The 15,391-nt window shown below is 47.0% G+C and overlaps 1 protein-coding gene across 4 annotated transcripts in view; it reads right to left on the bottom strand.

The window, feature by feature from the left end:
• Positions 1 to 15,391, bottom strand: part of LOC132816601 (tripartite motif-containing protein 2-like) — a 65,425-nt gene that overhangs the window by 49,779 nt on the left and 255 nt on the right. For all 4 annotated transcript variants that reach the window (XM_060826418.1, XM_060826419.1, XM_060826420.1 and 1 more), the window contains exons 2-3: positions 4,521 to 4,693; positions 4,113 to 4,347 (exon numbers count right to left, since the gene is read on the bottom strand). In XM_060826418.1, the coding sequence (XP_060682401.1) occupies positions 4,113 to 4,347; positions 4,521 to 4,654 (369 nt within the window). In that variant the 5' untranslated portion in view covers positions 4,655 to 4,693. The remainder of the gene's footprint in view (positions 1 to 4,112; positions 4,348 to 4,520; positions 4,694 to 15,391) is intronic.

The raw sequence follows: 15,391 nt of genomic DNA, 5'->3' as shown, positions 1-15,391 counted from the left end.
AAGGGAGAGAAAGAGTGAAGAGTGTCGGGGGGGAAGAGCGAGAGAAGGTGGAAGATAGAGGAGAAAGGGACAGGGAGGGGAGAGAACGAGGGAAAAGAAGCACGGTAGGAGGGGACAGGGGAGGGAGGATTGTGCAAGGAGGACTACAAGACTATCAGACATTGGAGCAGGAGTTGGCCATTTCGCACATTGAGTGTGCTCTGCCATTCAATGATTAAATGGTTGATCTGCTAACCCTTAACTCCACTTTCCTGTGTTTACCCCAAACCCTTTGATTCCCTTATTGATTAAAATCTGTCGGTCTCAGCCTTGAATAAACTTAACAAGCCAGCCTCAACAGTCCTCTGCAGTAAAGAGTTCTGCTACCCTCAGAAGAAATTCATCCTCATCTCTGATCCTCACTCTGAGATGCTGCCCTATGGTCCTAGACTCTCCCACACAGGGAAACTTCCACTCCACACCTACTCTGTCAAGACCTTGGACAATCTTGTGTGTTTCAATAAAGTCATCTCTCATTCTTCTAAATTCCGAAGAGTACAGTCCCAACCTACTCAATCTCTCTCATATGACAGCCCCTTCATACCCAGAGTCAGCTGATGGAACCTTCTCTGGATTGCCTCCAATGCCAGTCTATCTTTTCTTCAGTACGGGACCCAAAATTGATCACAGCAATCCAGCTGTGGTCTAATTAGTGTCTTGTATTGTTTTAGCAGGACAAGCAAGGAAGGGGAATACAAGGATAGGGCCCTGGGAAGCACCGAGGATCAGAGAGTCCTTAGTATGAGTGTCCACTGATTCCTTAAGGTATCAGGACACGTGGATAAAGAGGTTAAGAAGGCATATGGGATACTGGCCTTAATTAGTTGAGGCACAGAATTTAAGACAAGGGAGGTTATGCTAGACCTATATAAAACATTAGTTAGGCCACAGCCTAACTGTGTGTTTCTGGAATCCACATTAGAGGAGGGATGTGATAGTACTGGATGTTGCCTAGGCTACAGACTTTCGGTGATGAAGAAAGATTGGACAGATTGGAGTTGTTTTCCTTACAACAGAGGAGACTGAGGAGAACATGATTATGATGTATAAAATAATGAGGAGTATAGGTCGGGTAGACAGGAAGAAACTTTTCCCCTTGATGGAGGGATCAATGCTAGGGGATGGCAATATAAATGATGGGTGGGAGGTTTGGAAAGGATGTGAGGAAACACTTTTTTCACTCAGAGGATCGTGAGAATCTGGAACCCACAGCCTGAATGAGTGGGAGAGGCAGAAACCCTCAGAACATTGAAATCTGGCTGGACCAAAGGGTCTCTTCCCATGTTATATTACTCCATAAGTATTTGGATGTGCATTTGCAATGCCAAGGCATCTAAAGCTGTGGGCCAAGTGCGGGGAAATTGGATTAGAATAGTTAGGTGGCTGTTTTGGATGAGTGCGGACATGATGGGGCAAAGAGCCCATCTCTGTGACTCTAACCTGCTGCATACCAGGCCACATCCAAGTGAGTCCCCTCTGCACGCCTCCAGGTAAGATCATACAAATTAGGACTGGCTTCTCTCAAATTCAGAAGGTTAAGAGGTAATCTGATTAAAGTCTTCAAGATATTAGCAGAAAAAAACAGGGTAGATAAACAATTTCCTCTGATTGGGGATTCAGGGGCATAGTCTGAAAATTAGGGCCAGGAGAGCAAGAATGGGAGTGCAGAGGGGTGAAGAGACAAGCACCCAGAGAGTGTGAGTTAATGGAATTTAGTTGTGCAGGGGTCACCAGAGGTTTGGGGCTAAAATCAGGATTTAAGGCAGAGTATTCTGTATGTGTGGGCTGTGTGCTGCCTTATGATCGATTCTAATCACTTCTTCTGGGTCACCACAGAATCCATGGTCTTGAATTGGCATGAAGGCTCAGTTAGGGGACTTGAGAGTTATAAGGTAGCCAGAACAGATCTAAAGAGAGGACTAAGAAGAGTCAGGAGGGGACATGATAAGTTATTGGTGGATAGGATCAAGGAAAATCCTAAGGCCTTCTTAGGGAATAAAGGAATGACTAGAGTAAGATTAGGGCCAATCAAAGATACTAGTAGGAAGTTGTGTGTAGAACCTGAGGACATGGGGGATGCACTTAATGAATACTTTTCCTCAGTATTCACACTGGACAAGGGCACTGTTCGTGAGAATACAGAGATACAGGCTACAGATGGGATTGAGGTTGACAAAGAGGAAGTTTTATCAATTTTGGAAGATCTGAAAATAGATAAGACCCCTGGGCCAGATGGGATTTATCGTCTGGGAAGCCAGTGAAGAGATTACAGAGCCTTTGGCTTTGATCTTTATGTCATCATTGTCGACAGGAGTAGTGTCAGAGGACTGGAGGACAATAAGGAGAGTAGAGACAACCTTGATAATTACAGGCCAGTGAGCCCTACTTTGGTTGTGGGTAAGGTTATAAGATATAGGATTTATAATCATCTGGAAAGGAATAATTTGGTTAGGGATAGTCAACACCGTTTTGTGAAGGGTAGGTCGTGCCTCACTAACCTTATTGAGTTCTTAGAGAAGGTGACAGAACAGGTAGATGAAAGTAAAGTGGTTGATGGGGTGTATGTGGACTTCAGTAAAGCATTTGATAAGGTTTCATACTGAGTTTCAGGATTGAAGGTGATTTAGCAGTTTGGATCAGAAATTGGCTAGCTGAAAGAAGACAGAGGGTGGTGGTTGATGGAACTGTTCATCCTGGAGCGCAGTTACCAGTGGTCTGCCACAGGGATCTGTTTTGGGGCCACTGCTGTTTGTCATTTTTATAAATGACCTGGATGTGGACATAGAGAGGTGGGTTATTAAATTTGCAGATGACACTAAGGTAGGCAGAATTGTGGATAGTGCCGAAGGATCTTGTGCATTACTGAGGGTCATTGATAACATGCAAAGCTGGGCTGAGAAGTGGCAAATGGAGATTAATGCAGAAAAATGTGAGGTAGTTCACTTCGGAAGAAGTGACAGGAATGCAGAGTACTTGGCTCATGGTAAGATTCTTGTTAGTGTAGCTGAACAGAGAGCTTTCGGTGTCCAGGTGCATGAGCCCCTGAAAGTTGCCACCCAGGTTGATAGAGTTGTTAAGAAGGCATATGGTGTGTTGGCATTTATTGGTAGGGGGGGTTGAGTTTCGGAGCGACGATATTATGCTTCAGCTGTACAATACACTGGTGTGGCCGCACCTGGAGTATTGCATATAGTTCTGGTCACTTCATTATAGGAAGGAAGTGGAAGCTTTGGAAAGGATTCAGAGGAGATTTACTATGGTGTTACATAGTATGGAAGGAAGGTAGTAACAGGAAAGGCTGAGGGAACTGAGGCTGTTTTTGTTGGAGAGGAGAAAGTTGAGAGTGACTTAATCAAGACGTATAAGATAATCAGAGGGTTAGATTGGGTGGACAGTGAGAACCTTTTTCCTCGGCTGGTGAAGGCTAACACGAGGGAACACATCTTTAAATTGAGGGACGATAGATTTAGGACAGATGTCAAAGGCAGTTTCTTTACTCAGTAGAGAGGCAAGACAGCCTGCAAAAATTGTAGATCCACCAATTTTAAGGACATTTAAATAGGCATTGGACATACATATGGATAATAATGGAACAGTGTAGGTTAGATGGGCATCAGATTAATTTCACAGATCGGTGCAACATCGAGAGCCGAAAGTGCTGTAACATTCTATGTTCTATGAATTTAGATCCCACCCACAAATGCCTGCCCTCTGACCCCTGACCCTGATGCCCACACCATGTGGCCACTCCTGACCTCTGAACCCCTCACCTGGTGCCCACTTCTGATCCAGTGTCCATTCCTGATCCCTGAATGCCTCACTCAGTGTCCATTCCTTTCTCTCAACTCCCACACCCAATACCCATTCCTGACGCCCCACCCTCGCCCCACTCAGTGCCCAACCTTGTTCTCTGCACCCAGTGGTTATTCCTGACTCCTGACCCCCACACCCAGTGAAATCACAGACCACCCTGCCCTGAGCGTACACTTCTGACCTCTGATACCTGTCCCCCGGTTTCCATGCCCACTCCCAGACCCCAATGCCTTCTTGAATCGGTCACTCTTGGCACTGACCTTGCCTTCATGGTTGGGACATGACAGAGAGTGTCCAGACACTGCACTGACTGTCTCCTTCAGAGAGGCTTGTTCCTGGCTACAGGTTGCATTGCCCTGCAGCACCTCCATCAGGTTGGTGATGAAGAAATTATTCTGCAAAGCGGACACTCCTTTCTCAGGGAGGATTGAGGTCTGACGGCAGACAGGGCATGACAGGGTCAGACTCTGGGGTGGGATGTAATTCTGCAGGCACCTGAGGGAGCAAAGAAAATAAGGATCCGAGTGAGCAAGGCTGTAGGGTCCCAGCCCTCAAAGGCAGCTCCTCCCGCATCAACCAGCCAGCATATAACATCCAGTACAGTGCACCATGAGGTATCCTCACATCCAGTCCCAGACTGTGACAGAGATCAGGCCCCTCGCTCTTACCTCTCACAGAATGTATGCAAACATGGCAACACCTTGGGGTTGTTGTATCGATCAAGACAAATACTGCAGACCAGAAACTGCTTGTCAATCTGTCGCACCACTGGGCTACTGATGGAGTCACAGCCTGCCATCATTAACTCCCCAGGAAGTTACCGTCACAGAGAAAGAGTTACCTGCAGAGAGACAGGAAGAAAGAGTGAGACAGGAAGAGAGAGAGACCGGGGGGGGGGGGGGGGGGGGCGAGAGGAAGAGTGAGAGAGAGTGGGGGGAGACAGAGATGGGGAGAGTGAAAGACAGAGAGGGGGGAGAGTGATAGAAAGGGGGGGTGAGAGACAGAGAGACAGACGGGGGGGAAGTGTTTGTTAGTGAGAGCACGACAGAGGGTGGGGGAGTGAGAGACAGAGAAAGCTGGGGGGGAAGTGAGAGACAAAGGGGAGAGTCAGAGACAGAGAGACAAAGGGAGAGAGAGAGGGAGAGTAAGAGACAGAGAGAGGGAGGGAGGAGAGTGAAAGATGGGGGTGGGGGGAAGAGAAAGCGAGGGGGTGAGTGAGAGAGAGAGAGAGGGAAGGAGGGAAAGACAGAGATAGAGAGAGACAGACAGACAGATACAGAGAGGGAGAGTGAGAGACAGAGAGGGAGAGGGAGGGAAGAGAGGAGGGAGGAGGCAGAGAGAGACAGGGAAGGAGAGACAGATGGTGGTGGTGGAAATGGAGAGCGAGTGTGTGTGTGGGGGGGGTGAGGGTACAGGAGAAGAGACAGTGACAGAGGGAGAAATGAGACGGACAGGCAGGAAGGGGAAGAGGGGAAGGACAGTTTAATAAAGCACACTGTAGATTCACAGAACAATTCCAGCATAGGAGGAGGCCATTCAGCCCACTGTGTAATCTTTCAAAAATCACTGCAGTCAGGGAAAGTCCCAGATGATTGGAAAATCACTGTTGTAATCCCCTTGTTCAAGAAAGGATCAAGACAAAAGATGGAAAATTATAGGCCAATTAGCCTAACCTCGGTTGTTGGTAAAATTCTAGAATCCATCATTTAAAATGACATTTCTAAATTTTTGGAAGTGCAGGGTCGGATTAGAACAAGTCAACATGGATTTAGTAAGAGAAGTCATGCCTGACAAACCTGTTGGAATTCTTTGAATAGGTAACAATTAGGTTAGACCAGGGAAACCCGGTGGATGTTATCTATCTTGACTTCCAAAAGGCTTTTGATAAGGTACCTCACGGGAGGGCTGCTGAGTAAGGTGAGGGCCCATGGTGTTCGAGGTGAGCTACTGGCATGGATTGGAGATTGGCTATCTGAGGTACAGAAGGTAGAGAACTGGGATGAAAATGTGTTGCTGGTTAAAGCACAGCAGGTTAGGCAGCATCCCAGGAACAGGAAATTTGACGTTTCGGGCCAGAGCCCTTCATCAGGAATGAGGAGAATGTGCCAGGCAGGCTAAGATAAAAGGTAGGGATAAAAGGTTCTTTTTCAGAATGGCAGTTGGTGACAAGTGGTGTCCCTCAGGGTTCAGTATTGGGGCCGCAACTGTTCACTTTATATATTAATGACCTGGATGAAGGGGCTGGGGGTATTCTGGTGAAGTTCGCCAATGATACGAAGTTAGGCAGACAGGCAAGGAGTATTGAGGTGGTGGGGAGGCTGCAGGAAGATTTAGAAATTCAACATGAGCAAATGCGAGGTCTTGCACTTTGAAAAAAAGAATATAGGGACAGACTATTTTCTAAACAGTGAAAAGGGATCTGGGAGCGCTTGTACAGGATTCTGTAAAGGTTGACTTACAGGTTGAGTCCGTGGTTAAGAAAGCAAATGTAATGACAATAGACAATAGGTGCTGGAGTAGGCCATTCAGCCCTTTGAGCCTGCACCACCATTCAATATGATCATGGCTGATCATTCCTGATCAGTATCCACTTCCTGCTTTATCTCCATAACCCTTGATTCCACTGTCCTTGAGAGCTCTATCCAACTCTTTCTTAAATGAATCCAGAGACTGGGCCTCCATTGCCCTCTGGGGCAGAGCATTCCACACAGCCACCACTCTCTGGGTGAAGAAGTTTCTCCTCATCTCTGTCCTAAATGGTCTACCCCGTATTTTTAAGCTGTGTCCTCTGGTTCGGCACTCACCCATCAGCGGAAACATGTTTCCTGCTGCCAGAGTGTCCAATCCTTTCATAATCTTATATGTCTCAATCAGATCCCCTCTCGGTCTTCTAAACTCAAGGGTATACAAGCCCAGTCGCTTCAGTCTTTCAGTGTAAGGTAATCCCTCCATTCCAGAAATTGACCTCGTGAACCTACGCTGCACTCCCTCAATAGCCAGAATGTCTTTCCTCAAATTTGGAGACCAGAACTGCACACAGTACTCCAGGTGTGGTCTCACCAGGGCCCTGCACAGATGCAGTAGCACCTCTTTGCTTCTATACTCAATTCTTGTTGTTATGAAGGCCAGCATGCTATTAGCCTTCTTCGCTACCTGCTGTACCTGCATGCTTGCCTTCATTGACTGGTGTACAAGAACACCCAGATCTCTCTGTACTGCCCCTTTACCTAAATTAATTCCATTGAGATAGTAATCTGCCTTCCTGTTCTTGCCACCAAAGTGGATAACCATACATTTATCCACATTAAACTGCATCTGCCATGCATCTGTCCACTCACCTAACTTGTCCAGGTCACCCTGTAATCTCCTAACATCCTCATCACATTTCACCCTGCCACCCAGCTTTGTATCATCAGCAAATTTGCTAATGTTTTTGCTGATACCATCTTCTATATCATTAACATATATTGTAAAAAGCTGCGGTCCCAGCACGGATCCCTGCGGTACCCCACTGGTCACTGCCTGCCATTCCGAAATTGAGCCGTTTATCACTACCCTTTGTTTCCTATCAGCCAACCAAAATTTTCAATCCAATCTAGTACTTTGCCCCCAATACCGTGCGCCCTAAGTTTACTCACTAACCTCCTATGTGGAACTTTATCAAAAGCTTTCTGAAAGTCCAGGTACACTACATCTACTGGATCTCCCTCATCCACCTTCAGAGTTACATCCTCAAAAAATTCAAGAAGATTAGTCAAGCACGATTGCCCCTTCATAAATCCATGCTGACTCTGTCCTATCCTGTTACTACTATCCAGATGTGCCGTAATCTCATCCTTTATAATAGACTCCAGCATCTTTCCCTGTCATTTATCTCAAGACTGTTGGAATGTAAAAGCAGTGATGTGCTACTGAGACTTTATAAAGCTCTAGTTAGGCCCCATTTAGAACAGTGTCCAATTTTGGGCCCCACACCTCAGGAAGGACATGCTGGCACTGGACCGTGTCCAGCAGAGATTCACACGGATGATCCCTGGAATGGTAGGTCTAACATACAATGAATGGCTGAGGATCCTGGGATTGTATTCATTAGAGTTTAGAAGGTTGAGGGGAGATCTAATTGTAACTTACAAGATAATGCATGGCTTAGAAAGGGTGGACGCTGGAAATTTGTTTCTGCTAGGTGGGGAGACTAGGACTCATGGGCACAACCTTAGAATTGGGGGGAGAGGGGGCAATTTAGTATGAAAATGAGGAGACATTTCTTCAGCCAGAGAGTGGTGGGCCTGTGGAATTCATTGCCACGGAGCGCGGTAGATGTCTTCAAGTTGGAGATTAATAAATTTTTGATCTCACAAGGAATTAAGGGCTATGGGGAGAGTGCGGGTAAGTGGTGTTGAAATGCCCATCAGCCATGATTGAATGGCGGAGTGGACTCAATGGGCCGAATGGCCTTACTTCCACTCCTATGTCTTATGATCTTATTGTATCTAGGCTGACTCTCTGCACAATAACTCACCCAACACCATTCTTCTACATTCTCTTTGTTGCCTGAACATAACGCCTCCTCATAACACTGAGTGAACCTGCCTGCCCTACACTTTCAGACAGTGCATTCCAGACCATAACCATTCCAATGAACCTGCACCCCCCACAAAACTGTGCACGATGCCGCAGTTGTGGTTAAACAAATGTCTTATACAAATTCACCATCAGCTCTCTGTGAGAGGGCACTCAGACTCAAAGGAAGCAAAACTGGCAAAAGGAAGTAGACGTATGGTGAGAGAAATGAGAAGTTAAACAAAGCAAATGGAAACATCAGACATGATCAAAATAGTGAATATTGTTCAAAAAGCTGGCTTGAAATCTCTCCCTCACTACCTCGCAGACTGCACCTGGCAAAACACAGAGGTTGCACTGGGAATGGCATTTCAGAGGATTGTGAGTGGCCACTTGCCTCTAGATGCTTCTGTTTAATGGATACAGTCTTTTCGAGTTAACCACAGATCAGAGGCAGCCCCTCGAACTTGCACCACCATTCTATAAGATTATGACAGATTTGTGTTTTTGACTCCACATTCCCATCTATCCCCAGATAATCCTTATCCTTCTGCCGAACAAGAATCTATTCAGCTCAATACATGCAGGATAGCACAGGGTTAGATACGGACTAAAACTCCCTTTTTCCTGCCTCCCCACTAAATACTCCAAGAATTGGGACAACATCGGGTTAGATACAGAATAAAGCTCTCTCTACTGTCCCCCATCAAACACTCCCAGGAAAGTTCAGTGTGGGGCTAGATATAGAGCAAATCTCCTTCTACAACATCCCCATTCCCAGGACAGGGTCCAATACTTTAATGCTAGGAGTGTAATATGTAAGACTGATGAATTAATGGTGTGGATTGACACATGATATTGTTGCCATCATAGAAACATGGTTAAGGGAAGGGCTGAACTGGCACCTCAACATTCCAGGGTATAGGATCTTTAGGCAAGACAGAGGAAGGTGTGAAAACTTTGAACACCTCAAGAAGGTCACCTCTTGATCTTCTCTGCTCCAAGGAGAATAAGGTCAATCTCTCTAACCTTTCCTTGTATCTGAAATCCTTCATTTGGATAAATCTACTAGGGGATTTCAACTTTCCCAATATAAATTGGGATAGCCATAATGTTAAGGATTTAGAAGGGGCAGATTTCTTGAAATATTTCCAGGGGAGTGTTTGTATCAATACACAGAAGGCCTAACAAAGAATGGTGCAATGCTGGATCTGGTTCTGGGGAAAGAAGTCAGCCAAGTATTCGATGTGGCAATGGGAGGAACATTTAGGTGACAGCGACCACAACACGTCAACAGTTCAAAGTTACTCTGGACAAGGAAAAAGATGGTCTGCAAAAGATGGTTCTGGATTGGGTGAAGGCAGTTATTAAAATAAAGCAGGATACGCCACAATAGACTGCAGCTACGTTTACAGTGGACCAATGGGGGACATTCAAAAAATGGGGAGAGTACAGCCTCAACACGTGGAGGGAAATGTAAAAGCAATATGTTCAAAGAATCCTGGATGTCGAGGACAATTCACAACTGAATAAAGAAGAAGCAACTCCAAGGGGAGCAATTCAGCTGCAGCCCTCAAGGAATACAGGAAGTGTAGCAGGGAACTTAAGAAAGCAATCTGGAAGAGCAAAGAGGGGACATGAGAAAGGACTTGTAAACATAGAACAATACAGCATAGTACAGTACTTTGGCCATCAATGTCATGCCAACCTTTTATCCAACTCTAAGACCAGACTAAACTACATACCCTTCATTGTACTACCTTCCATGTGTCTATCCAAGTGTCACTGAAATATCCCTAATGTATCTGACTCTACTACCACTGCTGGCAGTTCACCAAGCACACACCACTCTCTGTGTTAAGACATCTCCCCTAAACCTTTCTCCAATAACCATAAAATTATGTCCCCACGCGACAGACATTTCAGCCGAGTGGCCGCCCACTCTGGATTAAGTAGAATTGCTTTAGGCTAAGGGGCAGAAGATTCAGAACGTATTGGCAAAAAACCTTTTCTACTCAGCAGGTAGTGGGAGACTGAAATGCACAGCCTGGCAAGGTAATGGAGATTGGAACACTTACAAACTTTAAAAAATAATTACATAAGTACTTCAACTATTACAACATTCCCATTTATGGGACAAGAGCAGGAAATGGGATCAGTGGAAGTCCTTGGCAGGTAGGATCAAGGAAAACCTTAAAGGTTTCTAGAGGTATATCAGGAATAAAAGAATGACTAGAGAAAGATTAGGGTTAATTAGGATAGTAGTGGGAAGTTGTGCCTGGAGCCCATGAAGATTGGGGAGGCACTAAATGAATATTATTTCTGCAGTATTCACACAGGAAAATGATAATGTTGTCAAGGAATACTAATATACAAGCTACTAGACTAGACAGGATTGAGGTTGATAAGGAGGAGTTGTTAGTAATTCTGGAAAGTGTGAAAATAGATGTTTCCTGGGCTAGATGGGATTTATCCTAGGATTCTTTGGGAAGCCTGGGAGGAGACTGCCTTTGGCTTTGATCTCTATGTCATCATTGTCTACATGAATAGTGCCAGAAGAAAAGGAGGGTAGCAAATGTTGTTTTCTTGTTCAAGAAGGGGACTCAAGACAACCCTGGTAATTATAGACCAGTGAGCCTGACTTTGGTTGTGGGTGAAGTGTTGGAAAAGGTTATAAGAGATAGGATTTATACTCATCTAGTAAGGAATAAGTTGATTAGGGATAGTCAACAGTTTTGTGAAGAGTAGGTCATGCATCACAAACCTTATTGAGAAGGTGACCAAACAAGAGGATGAGGGTAAAGCACTTGATGTGGTGTATATGGATTTCAGTAAGGCATTTGCAGAATAGGCTATTGCAGAAAATAAGGAGAGATGGGATTGAGAGTGATTTAGTGGCTTGAATCAGAAATTGGCTAGCTGAAAGAAGACAGAGAGTGGTGGGTCTTGGGAAATGTTCATCCTGGAGTCCAGTTACTAGCGATGTACCACAAGGATCTGTTTAAGGGCCATTGCCGTTTGTCATTTTTATAAATGACCTAGAGGAGGGCATAGAAGGATGGGTTAATAAATTTGCAGATACCACAAAGGTCGGTGGAGTTGTAGATACTGCACAAGGATGTTGTTGGTTACAGAGGGACATAGATAAGCTGCAGAGCTGGGCTGAGAGGTGGCAAATGGAATTTGATGCAGAAAAGTGTGAGGTGATTCAGTTTGGAAGGAGCAACAGGAATGCAGAGTACTGGGGTAATAGTAAGATTCTTGGGAGCATAAATGAGCAGAGAGATCTCAGTGTCCAGGTACATAGATCCCTGAAAGTGGTCATCAAGGTTGATAGGGTTGTTAAGAAGGTAAACGGTGTATTAGCTTTTATTGGTAGGGGGATTGAGTTTCAGATCCACGAGGTCATGCTGTAGCTGTACAAAAGTCTGGTGTAGCCGCACTTGGAGTTTTGCATACAGTTCTGGTCACCGCATTATAGGAAGGATGTGAAAGCTTTGGAAAGAGTTCAGAGGGGATTTACTGGGATGTTGCCTGGTATTGGGGGCGGGTGGGGCAGGTCTTATGAGGAAAGGCTGAGGGACTTGAGCCTGTTTTCGTTTAGAGAGAAGAAGATTGAGAGATGACTTAATTGAGACATACAAGATAATCAGAAGGTTAGATAGGGTGGAGAGTGGGAGCCTTTAAATTGAGGGATGATAGATGGAGGACAGTGTCAAAGGTAGTTTCATTACTCAGAGAGTCATAGGGGTCTGTAACGCACTGCCTGCAACTATAGTAGACTCACCAATTTTAAGGGCATTTAAATGGTCACTGGATAAACATATGGAAGAAAATGGAATAGTGTAGGTTAGATGGGCTTCAGATTGGTTCCACAGATTGGTGCAACATTGAGGGCTGAAGGGCCTGTACTACACTGTAATGTTCTAGGTTTTATCTGCATCCTTACTGGTAGTTACGTTGGTGCAGACTCGTTGGGCCTTTTCTGTGCTGTGTGAATCTATAAACACAGGGTTAGATACAGAGTGAAGGCACCTCTACACTGTCCCCATTAAATATTCCCAAGATAGGGGCAGCACTGGATTAGATACAGAGTAAAGCTCCTTTGACACTTTCCCCAATCAAACAGTCCTGATCTGTGACTGAGGGAATAAGGAGAGACATTCAGAAAGCCATTCCAAAGGTGTTTTCAGGGATGATGTGGTTGGTGGTGAAACCAGTTTCTAGACACTTTCCTGGGCTATTGTGAAGATGGATTTGAGTGTGTCAAATTGGAGGAGAATTGCTAAGGCCAGCTCCCCATCACCATTTGCAGTCTGTGTCAAGTGACCAAAAGCACAGCCCCTCCCCCCTCCGCCCTTTCCAGAGGTACCATCCCACTGTGACACTAACTATAAAGCTGCACATCACAAATTTCCCAGCACTTCCAAAATGATGCTATGTTTTCCAGGTTGCATCAAATTCCTTTCTCAGTATTCCACTCCACTTTCCCTCATTGTCAGCACTGACAAGAATTTTCAAGAAACAGCTGAGTTTTCATATGGCCCCAACGCCTGCTCAAATCGACATCATCAATTACCAGCTTCAATACCCAACACTGAATTTGGAAAAGACACATTCATCAGCCACATCAAACATTAGAAACAAGCACTGAAGGAGGGCCGCTCTGTCAGAGGGTCTGCGCTGAGGGAGTGCTGCACTGTCAGAGGGTCAGCTCTGTGGGAGAGCCAGCACTGAGGGAGAGCCAGCACTGAGGGAGGGCCAGCACTGAGGGAGGGCCAGCACTGAGAGATGGTTGGGAGTGGAGATTACTTGCTCTCTTTGGCCTTGGGATGTTGGGGGCTCAGGAGAAGAATTTTCAATAAAGAGAAGGGCTTTCATATGATCCCAATGCCTGCTCAAACCAACATCAACAATTACCAGCTCCAACAACCAACACACACACCGAACTTGGCAAAGACACACTCACCAGCCACACCAAACTGTCACAAAGCTGGTCCTTTTTCTGATAAATACTGTTCCTTGGCTCAGGGAAACTCCTTTTCAGAGGGGGAATAAATCAGGCCGGGCTCCGCTCAGACTGGTTTGGTACAGAGATGAAAAGGATTTTGAGAGGCCTTTTGTTTATATGTAAACAGATGAGATCTCAAGTCAAAGTGGCCATGTTTTAGAAGTGGCCTGTAGAATGAAAGGGGAGTGATCAGCTCTCTAGCTGAGCAGTTTAGCTCAGCCCAGAACTGGTTGGGAGTTCAATAGTGGGCTGTGTGGAAATTCTCTCTCCTGCCCTTCTAACTTCAACCTGTAAGCATCTGATCCATTTTTATACTGTGTTTAAAGGGGGTTTGCTTATTGGGACTGTTGTGTATATTTGGAACAGCTACTTAGTCTAGTTGGATAGATTGAGTTCTGTAGAAGTTCTTTATTCTGTTCTTCATGTTTCATTGTGTAATTCTGTGAATAAATTTTTTGTATGTTTTAAACTTGGTAGTCAATGTCGCTAACTTAATCTGGGTAATTTTTACTGTACACTTATCAAAACAAATTGCAAAGTTATGGTCTGGGCTACCTGCATAAGAATGTTTGAGTGGTCTGGCCTAGTGCATAACAAAACATTACAGCCAACAACTGAGGGAGGGCCGCACTGTCATGTATCAAGGGCTATGAGTCCAGGCAAGAGGGGCTCGGAGCTGGCAGTGAGTTTACAGAAACCCACTTCCATCTCCTGCTGGAATATTTATGAAATATTAATGATCATGAATAAATAATACTGTTGCTGGCATTTTGAAGATTGCTCCCCCTGCCCCACCCCAGGGATTTCTAAGGGGCTGCAGGTGAACACACCCACAGATAGCACCAACTTTAATTCTCACCACTGACAGTAACAAGACCCCCTATGCACCCATATGCATCTCACACCCTATACCCACATAAGCGCCCCCTCACCCTCGCCCCATCCGCGCACACGCTTCCCCCTCACCCTCGCCCCATCTGCGCACACTCTCCCCCCCCACCCTCGCCCCATCCCCGCACACGCTCCCCCCTCACCCTCGCCCCATCCGCACACACGCTCCCCCCACCCTCGCCCCATCCGCGCACACGGTTCCCCCACCCTCACCCCATCCCCCACCCTAGCCCCATCCCCACACGCTCACCCCTCACCCTCACCCCATCCGTACACACGCTCCCCCACCCCCACACACATTGCCCCCCACCCTCGCCCTCACCTATCGCCACACACATTCCCCCACACCTTCGCCCTTACCCATCGCCACACGCAATCCCCCCCACCCTCACCCTCACCCATCCCCACACACGCTATCCCCCACCCTCACCCCATCACCACCCTCGCCCCATCCACGCACACGCTCCCCGCAACCTCGCCATCACCCATCCCCACACACTGGTTCCAGCCCTGTCTTGGTGAGGGTGGGGGGGTGAGTATGAGGCTGTGGGACTGGGTGAGGGTTGGGATGGCGGAGGGGGTGAGTGTAGGGATTGGGCTAGGGATGAGGGAGGGGGTGGGCGACTGAGTGAGGGTGAGGCTGTGGGACGGAGAGGGGGTGAGGTCGGGGTGAGGGTGGGGGACGGGGAGGGGATTAGGGGAGGGGGTGAGGGTCGGGGTTGGGGAGGGGGTGAGGGTCGGGAGGGGGTTGGGGAGGGGGTGAGGGTCGGGAGGGGGTTGGGGAGGGGGTGAGGGTCGGGGTGAGGGTTGGGGTGGAGGTGGGAGACGGGCAGGGGGTGAGGGGAGTGGGTTGGGGAGGGAGGAGGGTGGGGGACGGGGTGGGGATTGGGGAGGGGGTGAGGGTGGGGGACGGGGTGGGGATTGGGGAGGGGGATGAGGGTTGGGGAGGGGGTGAGGGTGGGGGACGGGGTGGGAGTTGGGGAGGGGGTGAGGGTGGGGGACGGGGTGGGAGTTGGGGAGGGGGTGAGGGTGGGGGACGGGGTGAGGGTGAGGGTCGGGAGGGGGAGGGGGTGAGGG

This window comes from Hemiscyllium ocellatum, chromosome 6 (genome assembly GCF_020745735.1).
Source record: "Hemiscyllium ocellatum isolate sHemOce1 chromosome 6, sHemOce1.pat.X.cur, whole genome shotgun sequence".
In the NCBI taxonomy this organism is placed as follows: domain Eukaryota; kingdom Metazoa; phylum Chordata; class Chondrichthyes; order Orectolobiformes; family Hemiscylliidae; genus Hemiscyllium; species Hemiscyllium ocellatum.
Note: the sequence above shows the minus strand (reverse complement) of the source record. Positions and strands in the feature narration are given on the sequence as shown.